Source organism: Crocodylus siamensis, chromosome 1 (genome assembly GCF_052110815.1).
Source record: "Crocodylus siamensis isolate JL-2025a chromosome 1, ASM5211081v1, whole genome shotgun sequence".
Lineage (NCBI taxonomy): Eukaryota > Metazoa > Chordata > Crocodylia > Crocodylidae > Crocodylus > Crocodylus siamensis.
The window spans coordinates 44,178,302-44,198,596 of NC_143395.1; the positions used below are offsets into that span (position 1 = coordinate 44,178,302).

Consider the following 20,295-nt stretch of genomic DNA (forward strand, 5'->3'; position numbering starts at 1 on the left):
GAAGTTCCAAGACCCCAATGCCTATCCTACTAATCTTAGCTCCTTGAAGTCGGCCCTTCTGAAGCCAAGGATTTTTGCCTTACTGCTTGCTTTCATCGCTTTGTGCTGGATAGTAAATTCCAGCAGGCAACGATCACTGTTGCCCAGGTGGTCGAGTACCCTCAGACCCCCCACCAGGTCATCACCTGTGGCAAGGACCAAGTCCATCAAGGCATTTCCTTTGGTGGGACTATGCACCTCCTGGATTAGGTGGAGGTCCTATATACCAGCTAGGAACCTACATGAGTGGTCAGACTTGGTTGACTGCTCCTTCCAGCAGATGTCTGGGTTGTTTAGGTCACCCATGACAACCTTATCCCTTGACTTTACAGCCTCCTTGAGCTGACGTAAGAATTCCAGGTCCAGCTCATTTCCTTTGGTGAGGTGGTCTGTAGTAGACGCATACTATCAAGTCCCTTTCCCCATGACCCTCTTGCATTCTTACCCAGAGTGCCTCAGTTTGCCCCCCCTCTGACTCCATCCTGATCATCGAGGGCGTGTACTGCTCTTTGACGTAGAGCGCAATGCCCCCCATCCCTTTTTTCCCTGGTCTGTCTCATCCGTACAGCCTGTAGCCCTTGATGTCCACTGCCCAGTCATGGGTAGAATCTCACCAGGTCTCTGTGAGCCCCAGTAGGTCTGTACCCATGCTCTGAGCATTTGTGTAGAGGCATTTGAGGCCTCCTGTGGGTCCATGTGCTTCCCCTTGTTCCTAAGCCTGCCCTGTCACTTACCTGGGTACTACCTGCGTGTGTCACCTGCTTGACTGCAAAGTGTCCTCATGTTGCTCTGCATCCCTGTCCCCCAGCAAACCTAGTTCAAAGCTCACCGTATGAGATCAGCCAGCCTGGAAGAAAAAACACCCTTACCTTTCAGGGAGAAATGAAGCCCAGCTGGTTTGAGCATGTTCTCTCTGCAGAAATGGTCCAAGAACCCAAGGCCCGCCTGGTAACACCAGCTCCAAAGCCTCTAGTTGACCTCACGGATGCATGCCTTGTGGCATTGTCCATGTCTGCTCACTGGAAGAATAGAAGTGAAAAACACCTGTGCCCCCATCTCCTTGAGCTTGGGCCCCAGAGCCTTGTAGTCCCTCATGACGCGGTCCAGGCTGCTCCTGGCCACATCATTTGTTCACACATGGATAAGGACCATGGGGTATTGATCAGAGGGTCATGCTAATCCATGTAGATCATGGCACTGCAGGCAGGAGCCATGTTGCATCAGGCTGGGTAGGCTCTGTGTCTCCATGAGTGGCTCCCCTCTGGAGTACTGAAAGCCCCACATGGAGGCACAGAGGTGGCCGGCCCAACCTGATGGCACATGGATCGGCAAGCATGTGCCATCAGGCTGGGCAGGCTCCATGCTTCCTCATGGTGTTTTCAGCACTCTAGTGGGAAGCTGCACATGGAGGCAAGTAGAAGCCCACCCAGCCTGATTGTGCATGACTCTGTGCCTCTATGTGTGGCTTCCCACCCAGCCCAATGGCACACAACTCCCAGTCCAAGCACCATTAGGCCAGGCCGGTCATCCTTGTGAGGCTTCCTGTAGACACCTCCCTGCTCCCTCAAGCAGAGCAAGGAGTAAAAGAGTGAGCCCAGTTGGGTGCCAAGAGATTAAGTGAAGAGCAGATAGAGGTGCAAGCCATAAGGAACAGCAAGACAATCTACATAAAGGTTGAACTCTGTTGCCCAGACACTCTCTCTTCTTTGGATTATATGAGTAGCAGAGATCGGTCAGCTGACCTTGGCCCACTCTGGTGGCAGGGAGCAGCTGGATGGCTAGATAAGGATGAAGATTTCTGGCTGGCTTGCTCCACTTGAATGGTCAGATGGAGAGAAGACAGGCCAGGGTGAGTGGCTGCACTGTGCAGGCCAAGGCCTCAGGTTTGAGGTTGTGTCTAACACGGCCAAGTCACTTTCTAGTACAATATACTGCAGGACATTTGAGTGGTGCATTACGAGATGTTGTGTCATAATGCCAAAGGAATTGTAGGTCATCAGTTTACAAAATCTGTGTTCCCCTTTTAGCAATGTTTCTTTCCATAGTTCCTCACGCTTTGTCTTGCCTGACATCAGCTGAAGACACCACAGATGATCTAGGATCTGTCTTGCAGACAGGTCATATAACCATCAGCATAACAATGTGTGGGCAAATAGGATATGAGCTCCCACCTAGGTTTGTGGGAGACTGACAGCTTGAGACTGGATGCTTGGTACACATCCAAAGCAGTTTTACTGGAGCACTTCCAGTTCTGGAGCACATCAACAGATGTAGATAAGTGGATCGTGATCAGCCCCATGCTTTCTGGTGTGTCACTGACAAAATATAGACAAGTCCTAAATTAACCCGATTATCTACTTCAGTCATTTTTAGCTGTACAGACTCTTAGCTAAATCAGAGCGCACACTGCACATTGACCAACTAATTTATTTTCTTTAATATGGTATCTTGTGAAAACATTGCTGTACATTGCTTAATTATATGTGCTTAACTAATAAAAGCTAAGTATCTGGAAAATGATGAATGAATAAATGCACTTGCAGTAACAGGTAAAAGTAGTCCTTTGTTTACAGAAATATATACATTTCATTCTTGGGTATGGTTCCTTCTGAGATATGCCCACATTATGTAGCCTAGATGGAGTTTGGCCAAATTTTAGAAAGTGTATTTCAGAAAGGTAACTCTTTATACATGTGCATGTACTATGCATGGCAGAGCTATATTTAAGGATGAGGAATTATGTACTTGCACTCAGAACAATGGACAATGTCTGTCAACAGACATTTTATATAATAAGATTAATCTGAAAAGATGAACATATTTGTTACTGTGATATTAGATATATGCATTTGCTTTTTCCCCTTTTAAAAACCATAAGAGGAAATGCTTGCTATTAAAATACTTAGACTTTCTGACACAATACCACTAAGCTGCCATTCTGCTATTACTGGAATCGATTACTTTAGCAAATAGCTGGAAGAGGTCATTATTTCAACAACAGTAGTCAATTTCATGTTAACAACCTTCAGTCATGTGGGAAATCCAGAAGAACTAATCTCTGACACTAGGTTTCATTTTAATTCCTAACCACAAATTTTCACAATTTACAAGTAGGGGAAGAGAGAGAGAGAAAAATGAAGTTCTAATTTCTACTTTTTTTTGTATTAGGACAGCACAATAACATTATGTTCCATAACTAGGAATCCTAGATACCATGGTAATACAGATAATAATTAATACACATTCATTTCTTTTCCTTGGGCTAATGGCAAATGTGTAGTGTTAACTATGTATTAAACCTGTTTACAAACTGCTCACATAAAAGGAAGGCCTTGGCAATCATTTCTTGCAGAACTATTAAGCAACCTGTCAGCCAGAGCCTTCATCCTTCCAGTGTGATTATTTTATAGAAAGACTGTGCCAACTAAATCAAACACAAATATTGTTCAAAGACCTAAACCACACAAAAAGACACATTTAAAGCTATGCATTTTTATTCATTGAGAATAGACCTGATGAGATAACACAAAAGTAATTCATTAACACTATCTGGAATAGTCATTATGGGACAAATTTTCTGTCTGACAACATCAGTTCCAGTGGTTGAAGCATGGTCTAAGGTATATTGATACAATCTAGTCACTGAATACATTCTATTGTTTTTGTGTGCTCTGAAGGTACAACAATTTGCTGTGAGTTTTCAATTAATTTTTGTTTCAAGGAATTACAATGTGTCCTGGAATTTACTATACAGCTCAGGTGAATTTGTGGGTATTTATAATCTGAGAAGCAAATATACTTCTGGAATCCAGAGAAACTGGTAATAAAAATATTCTATACTATATATTACATAGATTCATAGAGTCATAGATGTTAGGGACCTTACAAAATTAATGTAAATATAGATTTAAATTACCATCCTATACACTTTTATTGAACAAAGAAATAGGAATATATGCCAGGAAAGTACAGCAAAGGAAATGGGCACATATATGTATGTGAGTAATCTAAAAGTTGAGTGCGTCTTATTTCTTTGTATGTATTGCAATTGTTTCCATTCTTGTAACTTTACGTTTTTTTGGTGAGTTTCTATTCTTTCCTTTTTTTTCTCACAGTATTCTGAAAAGTAGTATCTACTTTTTCCCACTAATTTTTCATATTTGTTCCAATGATTGTGAATGGCCATTAAAAAATAAGATAAATTTAGGGAAAAGATTTAAAGTTTCTTTTCAAGAATCAGTTCATGATATGAACCCTAATTCAGGAAAGCACCTGCTGAAATTTCAGACTGCACTTCAGTCTTGTTGACATGAAGTATTTTGAATTTTCCCGATTAATAGTTGTAGAGAATAAATGTAGCCATTTTTTTTGGTTGTAACCATTCTTCATTTTTCCTACCTTCATAGATTTCATAGATTTTCATAGACATTAGGGCCAGAAGGGACCTCAGAAGATCATCGTGAGGGGGACTGAGGGTATAATCTGCCGCCCCCCACTCCTTAGCCCAGGTAGTCTGCTGCTTCCTGGGGCCTGCATCTGGGACATTGCAGAGAGGATCCCTAAGCTCCTCCAGGCCACCAACCACTATCCCAGGCTCCTTATTCATGTGGGCACCAGTGACACAGCTCAGAGAGCTCCCAGCCAGGTCATGAGGTGCTACAGGGATTTGGGAGCAGGGCTAAAGGGTCTGGGGGCACAGGTGGTGTTCTCTTTGATCCTCCCAGTCTTGGGGTATGGGCTGAGGAGGGAGAGGAGGATCCACGTAGTTAACCAAAGACTGTGGCGCTGGTGTCATAGGGAAGGCTTTGGCTTCCATCTCCACAGCCTGCTCTTTGACAAGAAAGGCAGCAAGCTGTTGGGAAGAGATGGCCTCCACCTCTCTCCCCTGAGGAGGAGGCTCTTCTTAGCCAGACTGGCTGACCTGCTCCACCAGGCTTTAAACTAAGCCTGCTGGGAGACTGGGGGAATACCGCTACTGCTGGCCCATTGAGCAACCCTTGCAAAGCCAGCAGGCCAAGGCATTTAAGGGAGCCCACCCCTGCCCACCCCTGCCCCAGCTCATCCTCCTGCTTAATGCAAATAATTATGATGTCATAGGGATAACAGAGACCTGGTGGGACTCCACCCATGACTGGACCACGGGTATAGATGACTATACCCTGTACAGGAGGGATTGTGTAGATAAAAGGGGCGGAGGTGTAGCTCTTTTTATTAAGGAAAGCTATGCATCCCTGCAAGCTGATATTGGCAACCAGGGTGGATGACTGGAGACCCTCTGGTCCCATGGGGAATGTGGCACAGGGATACAACAGTGGGAGTCTACTACAGACCTCCCACCCAAAGTGAAGAGCTTGACCAGAAGTTCACCCAGGAACTGGCTGAGGCCACATGGTTGTCATGGGTGACTTCAATTACCTGGACATCTCATAGGAGGATCACTCAGTAAAAGCCGAGCAGTTGCAAAGCTTCCTTTCATGCGTGGATTACCTCTACCTGACTCAAGAAGTCTATGGGCCAATGAGAGGTAAAGCGCTGGTTGACCTGGTACTGGCTACTGGGGATGACCTAATCAGCGACCTAGTGATCGATGGGAAGCTAGGTGACAGCAACCACAAGCTGATCACCTTCACCATCCTCTGTAAAGCTGGCAAGTCAGTCAGCAACAGGGAAGTCCTTGACTTCAGGAAAGCCGACTTTGACAAGCTCAGGAGGCTTGTCAGTGAGGCCCTAAGGAACCACAACCCCAGAGAGAGGGGAGTTCAAGAAGAGTGGTTGCTCCTTAAGGGAGTGATCCTCAATGCACAAGCTAATTCTATTCCATCTTGGAGGAAAGGCAGCAAGAAGGCACAGCAGCCCCCCGGCTCTCCAGGGATCTAGCAGACCTCCTAAGGCTAAAAAGAAAGGCCTACAAAGGATTGAGGATTGGATTCACCTCCAAGGAGGATTATTCTGCACTGGTCTGGTCCCGCAGGGAGCAAACCAGGAAAGCCAGGGCTGCAACTGAACTCCAACCAGCTTCGAGCATCAAGGACAATAAAAAAATCCTTTTTTAGATATGTGGGGAGCTGGAGGAAAAGCAAGGGCAACATTGGACCCCTGTTGAACCAGATGGGGCAACTGACAACTGACGCCCAGGAAAAAGCCAACCTATTAAATGGGTACTTTGGTCAGTCTTTCAGCAGTCCCATGGGATGCCCATGCCCACCATGGGACAGGGCAGTCCAGGTGAGGGAGATCTCCCTGCCCTCCATTAATGCTGACCTCATGAAGGAACACCTTGAGAGGCTGGATACCTTCAAGTCAACTGGCCCTGACAATCTACACCCCAGGGTACTCAAGGAGCTGTGAGCATCATAGCCCAGCCTCTGGCACAGATCTCTGAAAACTCCTGGTGCTCTGGTGTGGTGCCTGAACACTGGAAGAAGGCCAATGCGGTGCCTATCTTTAAGAAAGGGAGGAAAGTGGATCCGGCTAACTATAGGCCCATCAGCTTGACTTCTAGTCCGGGGAAGATCTTAGAAAAGTTTATTAAAGAGGCCATCCTTAATGGACTGGCTGACACCACTATCCTACGGGATAGCCAGCACGGGTTTGTTGCGGGTAGGTCTTGCGTGGTCAGTCTCATTTCCTTCTATGACCAGGTGACCTATCACTTGGACAAGGGAGAAGAGATTGATGTCATATATCTTGACTTCAAAAAAGCCTTTGATCTGGTATCCCATGATCACCTCTTGGCGAAACTGGCCAATTGTGGCCTTGGATCCACCACAATCCACTGGCTGGGAAATTGGCTCTGTGGTCAGACCCAGAAGGTGGTAATTGACATAAGTCAATCATCATAGTGTCCTGTGACCAGTGGGGTCCCCCAAGGCTCTGTCCTGGGACCCATATTGTTCAACATCTTCATTAATGATGTGGACATTGGAGTCAGGAGTGGACTGGCCAAGTTCGCCGATGACACCAAACTTTGGGGGAAAGCATCCACACCAGAAGACAGGCGGGTGATCCAGGCTGACCTGGACAGGCTCAGGAAATGGGTGGATGAGAACCTGATGGTGCTTAACACCAAAAAATGCAAGGTTCTCCACCTTGGGAAGAAAAACCTGCAGCGTCCTTATAGGCTCAGCAGTGCTATGCTAGCTAGCACTACGGAAGAAACAGACTTGGGGGTCATCATTGACCACAAGATGAACATGAGCCTCCAATGTGATGCTGCGGCTAGTAAAGCGACCAAAATGCTGGCTTGCATCCATAGATGCTTCCCAAGCAAATCCTGGGACGTCATTCTCTCCTTGTACTTGGCCTTGGTGAGGCCACAGCTGGAGTACTGTGTCCAGTTTTGGGCTCCACAATTCAAAAAGGATGTGGAGAAGCTTGAGAGAGTCCAGAGAAGAGCCACCTGCATGATCAGAGGTCAGGAAAACAGACCTTATGACAACAGGCTGAGAGCCATGGGGCTCTTTAGCCTGGAAAAGCGCAGGCTCAGGGGTGATCTGATGGTCACCTATAACTTTATCAGGGGTGACCACCAGTATCTGGGGGAATGTTTGTTCACCAGAGCGCCCCCAAGGGATGACGAGGTCGAACAGTCATAAACTACTACAAGGCTGGACATAAGGAAGAATTTCTTTTCTGTCTGAGCCCCCAGGGTCTGGAACAGTCTGCCACTGGAGGTGGTTCAAGCACCTACATTGAACACCTTCAAGAGTAAATTGGATGCTTATCTTGCTGGGATCCTATGACCCCAGCTGACTTCCTGCCCTTTGGGTGAGGGGCTGGACTTGATGATCTTCTGAGGTCCCTTCCAGCCCTAATGTCTACGAAATCTATGAAATCTATGAAATCAAGTCCAGCCCGCTGCCCAAAGGGCAGAAAGTCAGCAGGGATCATAGGATCCCAGCAAGATAGACATCCAAATGTCTCTTGAAGGCATTGAAAGTAGGTGCCTGAACTGCCTCTGGCAGCACTCTATTCCAAACCTTGGGGGCTTGGATAGTAAAGAAGTTATTCCTTATGTCCAGCCTGCATTGGTCACAGAGGAATTTGTGACCATTCGATCTTGTCATCCCTTGGGGTGCTCTGGTGAACAGACGTTCCCTGAGATCCTGGTGAGCACCCTTGATAAACTTATAGGTTCACCCCAGAGCCTGTGCTTTTCCAGGCTATGGAGTCCCATAGCTCTGTTTCTTATCAAATACTTGATGTCAAGCTCATTTTTTTTGGTCACTTTTGATTGGTTTAACTAATTTTATTACAGTTCTTGTAGTCCTGCTGCTAGTATTACTTAGTCTGGTTTTCATGATTGGTTTTTATATGCTGCTGTTAGTTGAATGTATCAATAGGATGTGGCAAGCACGGTTCTTTGAGTAGATGAATTTTTATTCTATCCTGTGAAATATATGGCAATCTGATTTTTTTAAATACAGGAAAAAATTCTAATTGTAGTTTTCCTTTCTATAATCTTTAATAAAGGTGAAATAGATTGGGAGGGGGTGTGTCTTTAACATAGGTATGATGTAATAGCATCTTCCAACAGAATAACACAATGGTAAAGGAAAGGACTGAAAGCTACCTAATAATATCTTTATTCAGTATTGGTCCATTACCTCCACATCTGATCATAAGATTTGATGTCAAGTGTCAAATAAGTTTGAGTATAAGTGGGCAGATAGGAAACAAAATTGTTAGCAAAAAAGTGTTGGCTAGCAAGGGTATTATGGTATCTTTATTTTTAACTTGGGTGGGAATTTGAAAGTACCATCACAGATCAATATTTGCTTTAAAAGGATAGTTAAAATGCTGGTCACATGAGGTTTCAGTTCAGATTCTGGTTTTTTATAAGACTGTGATGGATGATGTCAACTTTAAAAGCTCACTCAACAGCAATCTAATCTGACGGATGCCTTTGAGTGTAGGTAATTGTAGATAAGATCATAAATATTTGCTCAGGAATGTCCCAGGGTGTGAAAAGTTTTCTTGTAAGTTTCTATAAATCATTTTTACACATTTATCATCTCTTGAAAAATTATTCAGGGTTATTGTAAAACACAAAAGAGCGAAAGAAATACAGTTTTCAGAAGTAGCACTCATTCTAAAAAAGTGCCATCAAAAAACCTCAGCATGGAGTTTACCAAAAAGGCTGTATTCTAGCAATCTGATCCTGTGAAAAAACAAGGCCACACCCAAATTTATGCACATGACTAGTTAATAGAATAATTTGAATATTTATCAGTTTGTGGGAAGAAATTACAGAAGAACCCATTTGGCTTTAATAATTACAGCTCTGATCCATGAAAAGCAAGGGCCAGATTGTGCTATTTAAGTTACATGCATTATGTAAAGAAAGGTGAGCTGTACTGTAAATTCCAGGACACACTGTAACTCCTTGAAGCAAAAATACCACCAAGAACTCCCAGTGTACATTATTTCACCACCTTTGTGGAAGATTTTAGCCTGGCTACAGGCAGCTATACTGGTTGCTATCAAGTGGCAATGAATCCATTTATTTCTTTGCCCCTTTGTAACCTGTATCTGAAAGCAAGAAGAAAATTTATAGTATGTAGTAAGACATCTATAAAAGGGCAAGTGTGACTTGTGAAGTTATATTTTTTGCAGACATCTCTGTATTCAGCATTTTTACTTAAGACATTACTCTTGGAATTAGAGCTGGCCAAATACATAATTGTTCTGATTGTGTTTTGTAGACTAGAGGTCTTATCCTAAACTGCAAAGCAAATTTTGATGGGCTACATTTGTATCAATCATCTGCCTCAGTTTGGTATAGTCTGTAGCCCTCCAGCATCTCACCATGCATTGTCCACACCTCCTCCGACCGTCCAGGGAGACAGTCTGTGACTCAGGATGGACTCCAGTGCTCTAGCTGAGCACAGAGCAAACCCCTCCCCTTTACAGCCTTAGGACTAAGAAAAGCCAGCCTCTTTCACCAGCCCAGCACTATGCCCAAGGGCTGCCGGGAAGCACAGGGTGCTGAGGCAGCTGTGTCCCCTCCATATGACCCAGGCCTCCAAGACACAGACCCAGACCCAGACCTACACCCACACCCACACCCACATTCACATGCCCCCATTACTGTAGCTGACACAAAGAGAATTGAGCCCAGTTTGGCCCCACCACCACTGGACATGAACCAGTTCTGGCATTTCAGGTTCAGGGAGTGCAGGGACAGGTTGGTTTGGGTCAGCAAAGAGTTGGGCTCATGGCTTGGGTGGGCAGGGCCAGGCCGCTTCGGGTCAGCAGGAAGCAGACACTGGCTTGGGTCATTACAGAGTGGAGGACAAACCTGATCAGATCTAGACCTACTTGGAGAGAAAGAGGCCCTTGTGCTTAGACCAGGGGTGTGCAAAATGTGACCCATGGGCTGGATGAGCCCTGCTAAGCCATTCTGTCTAGCCTGCAGGGCCCCTAAAAAGTTTAGAAAATTAATATTAATCTTCCCTGGGCTGCCTGTCATGCAGCTTTCGATGGCTTGCCAAAACTCAGTAAGTGGCCCTCTGCCCAAATAATTGCCTGCTCCTGGCCTGGACTCATACATATGCAGTAAGGGTGTGTGAAATGGGCCTTATTTGATATGGATTCAGATTCAGCCCAAATCAGGGACAGTGTTTCGATTCGTTGATTCAGATCACTGTCCTTGATTTGCTTTGGCTGAATTTGAATCTGAAGATTCGATGCTAATTCAGAGAATCAGGGATTCAGGCATAGACACAGCTTTAAATGTTTGTTTGTTTGTTTTTTTTACATACTTTGAGATACCAGGCATGGCTCATGAATGCTGTGATGCTGGGGTAAATTGACCATCCCACAGAAGCCTGGGGGCCCCTCACATGCTCAGCAGCAAACCCAGAAATGGACTGGAAGTACTTCTGGTCTACCTCCAGGTCCACCTGGGAGCATGCTGGGGGCCCCCCTCTGCATCTCCCTGGCTCAGCAGTTGGCCATGGGGGGACCCTGGGTGCCCCCCCAGACACAGAAGGCACCAGTTGCTGAGTCAGGGGGGCATGGGGAGGGCCCCCCGTGTGCTCTCCAGTGGACCCACAAGTGGCTTGGATGTGCTTCTGGTTTACTTCCAGGTCTGCTGCTGAGCATGCTGGGGAGGCCCCAGCACTTCTGTGGGACACTCCATGTACCCTAGCCTCTCAGCATTCACGAACCATCTGCTACCTAGAGGTATGTAGAAAAAACATTTAAAGCTGTGTCTATTCAAATCGCCAAATCTCTCTGAATTGATTTGGATGGTTCTGATTTGATCTGGAGAGATTAAAGGGTCCTTTGATTCAATTCAGATTTGGAGATTCAGCTACCAAATCAGGCCAAATCTCTGCCAAATCAAATCAGGAACCGAAGCTTCGCACAGCCCTAATATGCAGTGACATCCACACCCACCCAGCGACAACCATGCAGTATGGCAGGGCCTGCCCCCTACCAGTAACTGGAACCAGGCAGAGGTCAGGGACTTCCTTGCCCTGGGGGGGTGATGAGAAAAATCAAGAGGATTTCTGCAAGAGCCACTGGAACAAAGTAATCTGTGGAATGCCATGGAAATGAGAGTGCAGGGCCATGACTGGGACTGTGCATCAACGTAGTATCAACATTGTATATACCTTTGCCACTGAAATGAAGATGGGGTAGCAGGTGACAGAAATTACCCTAAAGCTGGAGATAGAACCAATTTTGACATCTCTCAATCTGTTCTTTTATGAGCATTGAGGGGCAGGTCATGGTGCAGAACTCTGACAGTTTCGTGGTCAACATGCAGACCCCAGTGCCATCTACATTGCTGATAGCCTCAAAACATGCACCTACTCCCCCATAGACCTCCACCCCTGAGAATCTGAGGGATGCCATGTGCAGAGAGACACCATTTCCCATGTCAGGGCAAGTTTGTTCCATGGCCCCTGCTGCAGACCCAGAGACTACCCACCACTCTTCCTGGTCCTAGTATAGACAGTGATGTTCCCAAACCAGTGGTGGTTCACAATACCCTGCAGCATGGTGAAGAAGAAGACTTTGTGGCTGATGAAGCCTTGAGGCACCCATAGCTCAGATGCAGTTGGGGAGCCCATCCAGCAGAAATTGGTCCTACAGGTTGCTGAGGCAGATGACAGTCTGCTAGCACATCCTGCATTATCAAGCAGACCTCCAGGACTGCCACTTTGGTCATGGATTTCTGCACACTGAACTGGAGTAGAGGCTGCAGTGAGTTGTGAGTTTCCAGATAGTGACTGGCTATGTGTTTTGCTGGAGTCAGAGGAGGCTTTATGCATGATATCCTGTTGCTCAGTGTATGGGGTCAACTCAGAGATGATCTCCATGAAGGTGGTCCACCACATGCAGAAGTTCTGCAGCCCCTGCTAGGTGTCCCAGGTTCCCCAAGATGATATGCTCCCTCCAATCATTGTTCATTCCCTGGGTCCTGAAGTGCCAGTTGACAGTCTGGAGGTCCTCCCAGAGCACCCCAGAGTGCACAGTATCCAGTAGTGCCTTGTTTTCCACAGCCACATGGAAGTCATCAACTGGATCCTTGAGGCCTGGTGGCCATAAGTGCTGGTAAGTGGTCTTACCTGGGAGTGCATGTTCCAGAGCCCAGCACAGGAGGCTGTGTGCTACTATAGGCATAAGTTGTATCACTGCAAGATGGGCATGCCAGATCTCCTTAAGTATCCAGCAAGATGGGTGCAGGAAGTCAAGGGGGCGCAGGTGTAGCTCCAAGTTCCATTGCCTTGTGTGAAAGGGGTTGGGATTTACTGCAGGGTACAGGAACAGAAATTCATATGCCTATAACTAACAAAATATCCTTTCTCAAAGCCTTACCATAGGGAAAGAGGAAGAGGGGACTGTGAGCAGGACTTCCCCAGGGGGCCTGGCTGTGGGCCATCAGCAGTGCAGGTTGTCTGCATGGCATCTGCCCAACCCCTCAAATATTTGTACACTGCTCTACCAGTAGGTTATCCTACTGGGAAACAAAACTGCAAGACTTCCTATGGTTCATTTGAATGCTTCCAATGAAAACCAGCATCTTTTTTTTTAATTTGAAAATCCCTGGTTATCATTTTTAATATTCTAGAAGCTTTGCAGACCTAGCCTTGCTTCCATGAGTCACATAAATGTATTTCTTTATGTTCTAAAATTGCTACTTGCTAACATATGCAAATTACAACGGAGCATAACTACAGCTGTCATGCTCAAATTTCTGTTTGAATGTAAATAAATGAGCAGGGGAAAAATTAAAAGCAATAGAGTTCAATTATTTTGTTATGGTTCAGTCCAAGAGCTGGATTAGTAGTTTGCCTGAAGTTAGGCAAACATAAATTCCTTAGTCTTGTCTCAAAAGGATGAGTTTTGAACCATTGTCACCAATAGATCAAAATTAGTGGGTCTTGATCTAGGGAGATCCATGGTGTTATGACCTTCTCTGGGGTTCTGTTAGTCAACACCTACCCTGAGAGACCTCTTTGCAACACTATATCCACATTTCTGATAGGACAGCTCCATTAGAAGGGCTCCTTTTGCTAGGATATGTCCCAATGAAGGAGGATTTCAGTAGATGGAGAGGGCAATGAAAAGGCTTCCCACTGTTTAACTTTTCAGATGGAGTTTCTGTTATGTGCTGGGGAGTCAAATGCACACTGCTCACCCTCTCTTGATCTTGTTCTATGTTGTTCCTGCACAATCCATATGCATGGTACCCTAAACAGAATTTTCAGTGGGGTGAGGTGAGCCATTCCTTGCTTCTGTGTCTCCCCCGCTACAGACATACAATTTGCCTATAAAACTGAAGGGCCTGTAAGGAAGGGAAGGGAATGGAGTATACTGCAATCCTGGACTATCTCCTTGAAGCATTGATGTTGGCTCTGCATCAGTAGTTACTCTGGGAAGTGTGTAATTTGTAGAACCTTTCACCATGGCAAAAAATTGCAGTGTTTGGTTTTCTTCTGTTCCATGAATTATTTTTCACAGATGAAATGTTTGTACAGTTCAATGTACACTTAAAGCAAACTGCATTATGACAAAGAAGTGAGAAGTGACTGTGGTTCCATTTAAGCATATTTCATATACACAGTCCCTTTTTCATTTGCTAAATTTGAAAGCTTCTTCTTTCTACAACAGCTTTTTCAGTTTTCAGGCTACTCATTTGCAACTCCACATAAGGCTTTAGAGCCATATTTTGCTTTCAGAAATGTTGATATGAATTCCATGTCACGCTGCTATATATGCACACTGACTGAGCAGAATTCATCTCTTTCTGGCATAAACATCAAACTGGAGGCCAAGTATTCCCTTGACACACATTCTGCAAGTCTACTGCAATTAATAGGGTGGTGCTAAGTGATGTTCAGGACGTAATGCTTCTCTTACAAAAAAATGGCTTAATTTCTCTGTTTCTATAGAGAATATATCTTGCTAGTCTACAACTTTCTGTGATCAATATAACTACTGAAGAAATCTAAAAGGTTGAGGATGTTATGTTGGGTAACTCCTAAAAATTTAACAGATGTTTTCTTCTTTTGCAGAGCTAATCTCCATGCAAATTAAAAGGTGAATTCATTATGTATCTTGTAGGTCCCTTCTGGTGAATCTGGAAGCAAACCCTTGACCTTCACATTTGTTCCATATGTTGGACAGCTTCCATCTCACTTTGAAGTTGTAGATGCCTCCAAATTCCTTGTGAAAATTTCAGAAGAGCCAAATGCTGACACCAGACAAGAAATTATAAATAAGGTATGATTTCATATTTACTTACGTTGATAATTAGAAGTCCTGGAGAAATTCCTCCTGGACCCCTCTTGTTCATCTTCCTCAGTCTCCTTGCTCTTGGTAATTGATTGTGAATTCCAGGACCACCATTGAACCCATCACACTGTATAGATAGAATCAGAGGAGACAATGAAATGAGCAATTGATTAGTCTGTTTCTGCTAGAGTTCGTACACGAAACAAACCCTACCCAGTCTGTGTAATGGGCTCTGCCAATTATGTAATACTATGACCTTGGCACATGAGGGAAAAACCCGTCCTGACTTCCACAGGGGGGATGAGTAGAATTCTCACACTGAAATCCATCAGTAGTTGGTCACAGAGTCCTGCCGATGACCAGTATTTCATACTTCAAATAAAGGTGCCAACATGCATAATTAGTCCAATTTTGGTCAACTTAAGTTTTCTCTGTTTTGAAAGCTTTCATGACTTTGTGAAAGAAACTCATTCCTTAAAATCGGGATGCCACTGGAAGCAGGTATCTTTTGCTAACTGGGTAATCTTTTAAACACAAGAGCAATTACTATGAATCTGAGGACAAATTGATGTATATGTAATTGATAGAGATGCATTTCTGATTTTTGCACTGCAATTAAAAATCAGTTAAAAAAGGAGGACGTTTCTTTTTTACTTCAGTTGCTCGCAAACCAATATCCTATGTAATTTTTGGAAGAACAAATGTTTTTCATGATCATATGGTGACATTTGCCTCAGTGATTCCTGTGAAAGTGAATTCTACAAGCTGATAATACACTACATGGAGAAATATTTTTCTTTTCCTCCCCGCTTCTCTTTTAGTTTTATTTTATGTTATTTTATAATAACATAATAATGACTAATTCATTTTCATAATGCCCACTTGATCTTGCACCTGGAGGCCCTTGCATGGCATATAGATGGGGCTGCAGTTTTATTATATTCCCATGTAAATAGGCAGAGCCATACAGGGATGGAAATTATGTCCTGTCCTAGACATAATCATCTGAACTGAAGGGAAGGAAGTCTCAAATGCCTTGAACATTTTTTTAATTAAACAGTGTGATACTAAAAATAGGTTGAATATAGGCACATAAGGAGCACGTCTGAGAAGAAATGACTTTTAATACATTACTCAGAATGCAATATAGTCACTTAACTCCATGTTCCACTCTTTGGCCTTATTAGTACTTATTTACTATTAGTACTATTCTTATTAAGTCAGGACAGGATTCCCTGATGTTTCTGTCTTGTTCCAGCATGCGGACAACATTCATTAGATGCATGGTGCAAGGTTAACATCTTCATGCTATCCTTTGTTCTCTTTTCCAAACTGTATAGAACCTGGACAAGATTTTTGAAAGGAGGCATCCAAATCAATATTTAGCTATCGAAATAGATGGTTTTATTTTTAAAAGAGCTAAGTGCCAGTAATTTCAATTGCAGTCAGTGATGATCTGTTTTCATGGCTGGCCCTTACACAGCATTTATTGTACAGCACCTGGTAAATCTGTTCTTTTGTCTTGTCTCTCCTTCTAGGAAAACAAAATATATTAGTAATTTCAGTTATTGGGCAACTGGACAATATATGGGCTCACAACTGCAGGGCACTTGAGGGGTTAAATATTGGAAACTGAAAAATGCGGAACATAAAAAAGAACAATTAGGCTTTGTTCTAGAAGGATAGCACTCAAACGTACAGTAAATCTCTCTAACCTCAGTTCCTTTTGTTTCCTCTTCAGAGAATGCCCTGGATTGAGGTCCTTTGTTACCACATATTGGTTTTGCCCCAGATTTCTCTGTCAGACAGTTGTGATGGGTATTGTCTGCTCTTGTGAATCTCTACAGTCAGGATTCCTGCCCTATCATGGCTGGTTTAGCCTGGCCCTACAGCTCATTCTGCTTGACACCGCCCTCCCTCTTTCCAATTCCAGTGTTATTCCAAACATCAAGTCCTATTTATCATATTCAGTTGAGTCTTCTGCTTTGCATTACATGGAAAAATGCAATGCGTGTCTCCCTTTGAAACAGACATTGTGTATCAGCCAGTGTATTGGTGGGAGGGAGGATGCTGGGAGTGGGAAGCTGGGCAGTAGAACAGCCAGTTTCTGCTAACCTGCCACTCCCTCACAACATGGGTTGGGAGTTTTTAACTTATTTTTTCAACTGTTGGTAGCATAGTGCTAACCCAGACTGCAAACTAAACATTTCTTATGTTTTTGTGGAGAACAAATAACCGCAATGGATTTAAATTAATCTTAGCCTCTTTTGCAGTCTCACATACCTTCTGGTGACCTGGCCTTCAAAAATCAATTCCAGCAGGACAGTAAATCTACCTTTCACCCAGAGAGCACCCAAAAGATTTTCCAGCCCCAAGAGCATAACACAGGCAAAAGAAAAATGCAGGAGAACGACCTTTTTAAGGCTGAATTTATCTTTATTACGGACTCTGGTGAAGAAGATGAAGAAACTATTGCCAGAAACAAAGTTCAACCACCTTCTGTAGGGAGCTATGGGCATACAATATTCCAGTCCTCCAACACATCTCTTGATCCTACTGCATCGAACAAACCTTTTAGTGACATGAATGCTCCACGGTCACAAGGTGCAGCGCTTTCTCACAGTTCTACTGCTCAGGTACATTGCTCTTTTAACTCTGGTGCTTGTTTTTGGCTCTGCATGTCAAATTTTACTTGGCAAAGGTTTTGAGATATGATACTTCATTCTGCTTTCGGGTGGATATCAGTTCACTGGCTCTTTTAAAGATTATTACTAACTTCTAACCCCTCTTTGCCCTAGTCAGTAGTTCCTAACCTTCTACCTAAAGTTGGTATACATCTTACACATCTTCTATTATAAAGATGATATGTAAAGGGGTAAGATGAGTAGGTAGTACAGACTTAGTAGGCCTTCTCCCCTCTGGAAAGGTCACTGATAGTCACTATATACATATATACATACGTATATAGTGACTATCAATGACCTTTCTAGAAACATCAGAGTAAAGCAAAACAGGGACAAGAGAAGGACCCAATATATATATTAACCTAATATAGTGAGATCCTCACAGGGACTAAACTGATACATCTCTTTGACTTCAGTAGGTCCATGCCAATTTATACTAACATTTTTTTAAAGAGAAAGTAAGTAAGTCCAGTTACTTTCCCTATTAAATGAATAGATCTCAGTGTCCTGAGATTATATCCCTGGTTTTCTTATTTCAGTTTTTTATGTAGAAAAAGTCAAGCTAATTCTGACCAATTAAATTCTAGATAAGACAGGACTTTAGGATTGAGCCTTACAATTATATTAATTATTCATTTGGACATTAACATTTCCAGTGTAATGAGTGGGATTTTGCACAAGTGGGGGGTGAAGAAAATGTCTTTATGGAGGCAGAATGTAAGAAATGAAAGCTTAAGGAAAATGCATATTTACTTCTAACACTTTCAGCTCCTGTATTCTGGGAAAATAAGAACTTTAGCTTCTCTAAAATATTACACAGCACTTTGATTAAGGGCAGACAGTAAAATACGTGTGGTGTCGTTTTTGTTAAAAATAATTGTACTTATATTACAAGAGCAGGATTTTGTTGCAGTGTCAGAGAAAATATATGTTCATTGGCCTTCACAGGAGTTGGAATTTAAATAAATTCCAATAAAGTCTATAAAACTGTATTAATCATATTAGCTGAGTTTATTTAAAGGTAGCATGTGTTATAGCTGATGAAACGCATTTCCCCATCATTGTTTCAAAGTCATATGATAACAGATGAACAACTTTATGTACCTTTCCCATATCTATTTTCTGCATAACATTTGTAACTATGTATGCAATAAATTACTACATTTGGACTAAGTTGCTTTTCCCTAATGTTCAAAACTTTCTTCAAATCTCCTCTCGTGATATTTTCCCATTATTCTTTCATTCTCTATAGTCTAGTATTTAGTATAGGATATATTGATCTATTTTGAAATGAAAGGAAATTATAAAAAGTTTAAAATAGCTGTTTCACTTTTTGCTAGTAAATTTCTGGGTACTATATTCAAAGGAGTGTTTTACACAGGGCTAGCTCATAAGTAGATCTCATCCACCAGTAGAAATTCTAGACTTGAGAATGAGCTTCATATCCACAAAGTCAGTGATTGTGCACACACAAGAACATTTAAAAAAACCCAATAACATATTCATTGATTTCCTATTTTTGAGGAGAGGAGGAAAAAGATTCATCCTAAAGGTCAGACAAGATGATCACAGTGATCTCTACTGGCTTTATTAGTCTGTGAAATAGCAAGAAACTCCTATTGTCCTTGGAGGGCTTGGTACATTTGACCCATACTAGAAAATATCATGTTCTATTCAAAGTATGGAGGATGATTTAATATTTAACATTTATTTTAATAGTTATAAAAAATATCAGAAAAACTTCTGGCTGTTTTCCCTGGAGTAAATTAACAATGATCAGTGATCCAATGCTGTTTATTTGTTTGTTTTTATTATTTATTTTCATTATTTGTTTTTGATTCTGAGTTTTGGTGGCAGTTCAGGAAGGGTCTTTCTCATGCTGAAGTTGGGCTCCACAGATGTTACTTGCATAATTTTGTCCTAGGGAATTATGTTTTTATTGCCATCAGCTTGCGGAAACAGCAAAGGTTTTATAGTTGGGAAGTATTTACCATAAAGTAGTCAGTAATCTCCATTTTGTTTCAATAATCTTCATGCTATAGCCATAAAATGGAAGACCTGCAACACAAGAAATGGGAAAACTCTGGACCAACTCATATGTTATTAATACATGATTTATTAAAATGGAGGAACTGAATAATCATTATTTCTTAAATTATCCTTTTCTGATATACTATACACAAGTATAGATTCATTTGAAAAACCGGTACACTTAGGCCACCTGGTGGCTAAACCTTCATAGCTGTGTGATAGGACACAGAGAACATTCTTTTCTTCCTTTCCTGTGGGTTTGTACAAATACAGTGTTATTGTGGCTGAGGAGTGTCAGCTGTCTGTAGGCACTGTCTGTACACACCAAGGGTTTTAATCGTCATTAAATTAAATAGGTTGATAAAATTTAAACTTGTTTATTTTGGAGTGTTACATCTGTGTTTACATGCACTAGGTTTTCAAATGAATGAAGCCTTGGAGTGGTGCATCTGTGTTTACACACAATAGGTTTTCAAATGAAATAAACTGGGTCCCTGGCAGGTGCTATAGGACAGTGGGACAGTCCAACACTGCCCCCCTGGCCCGGGGCCTCCCATCCACCCCATGCCCATGCCCTTCTACACAGCTGTGGAAGCAGGAAGCTCTCAAACCACACAAGAAAAAATAAATAAACTATGTCCAAGGGGTGTTAGTTTTAAAAAGCAGAAGCAATTTGAATGTGAAAGCAGTTTTAAGGGGTGAATTACAAAAAAAGTTGCAGTGTCATCTGTTGGCTCAATACATGTCTTCGAATGCCTTGTGTTTGCACGCAACAAATCCATGGATGTGA

General features: G+C 42.9%; 1 protein-coding gene across 13 annotated transcripts in view; it reads left to right on the plus strand.

Annotated features, from left to right (window-relative positions):
- The window catches only part of MLIP (muscular LMNA interacting protein), a 213,087-nt gene that overhangs the window by 90,910 nt on the left and 101,882 nt on the right, over positions 1 to 20,295 (plus strand). For all 13 annotated transcript variants that reach the window (XM_090033935.1, XM_090033944.1, XM_090033925.1 and 10 more), the window contains 2 exons: positions 14,620 to 14,778; positions 17,064 to 17,426. In XM_090033935.1, the coding sequence (XP_089890061.1) occupies positions 14,620 to 14,778; positions 17,064 to 17,426 (522 nt within the window). The remainder of the gene's footprint in view (positions 1 to 14,619; positions 14,779 to 17,063; positions 17,427 to 20,295) is intronic.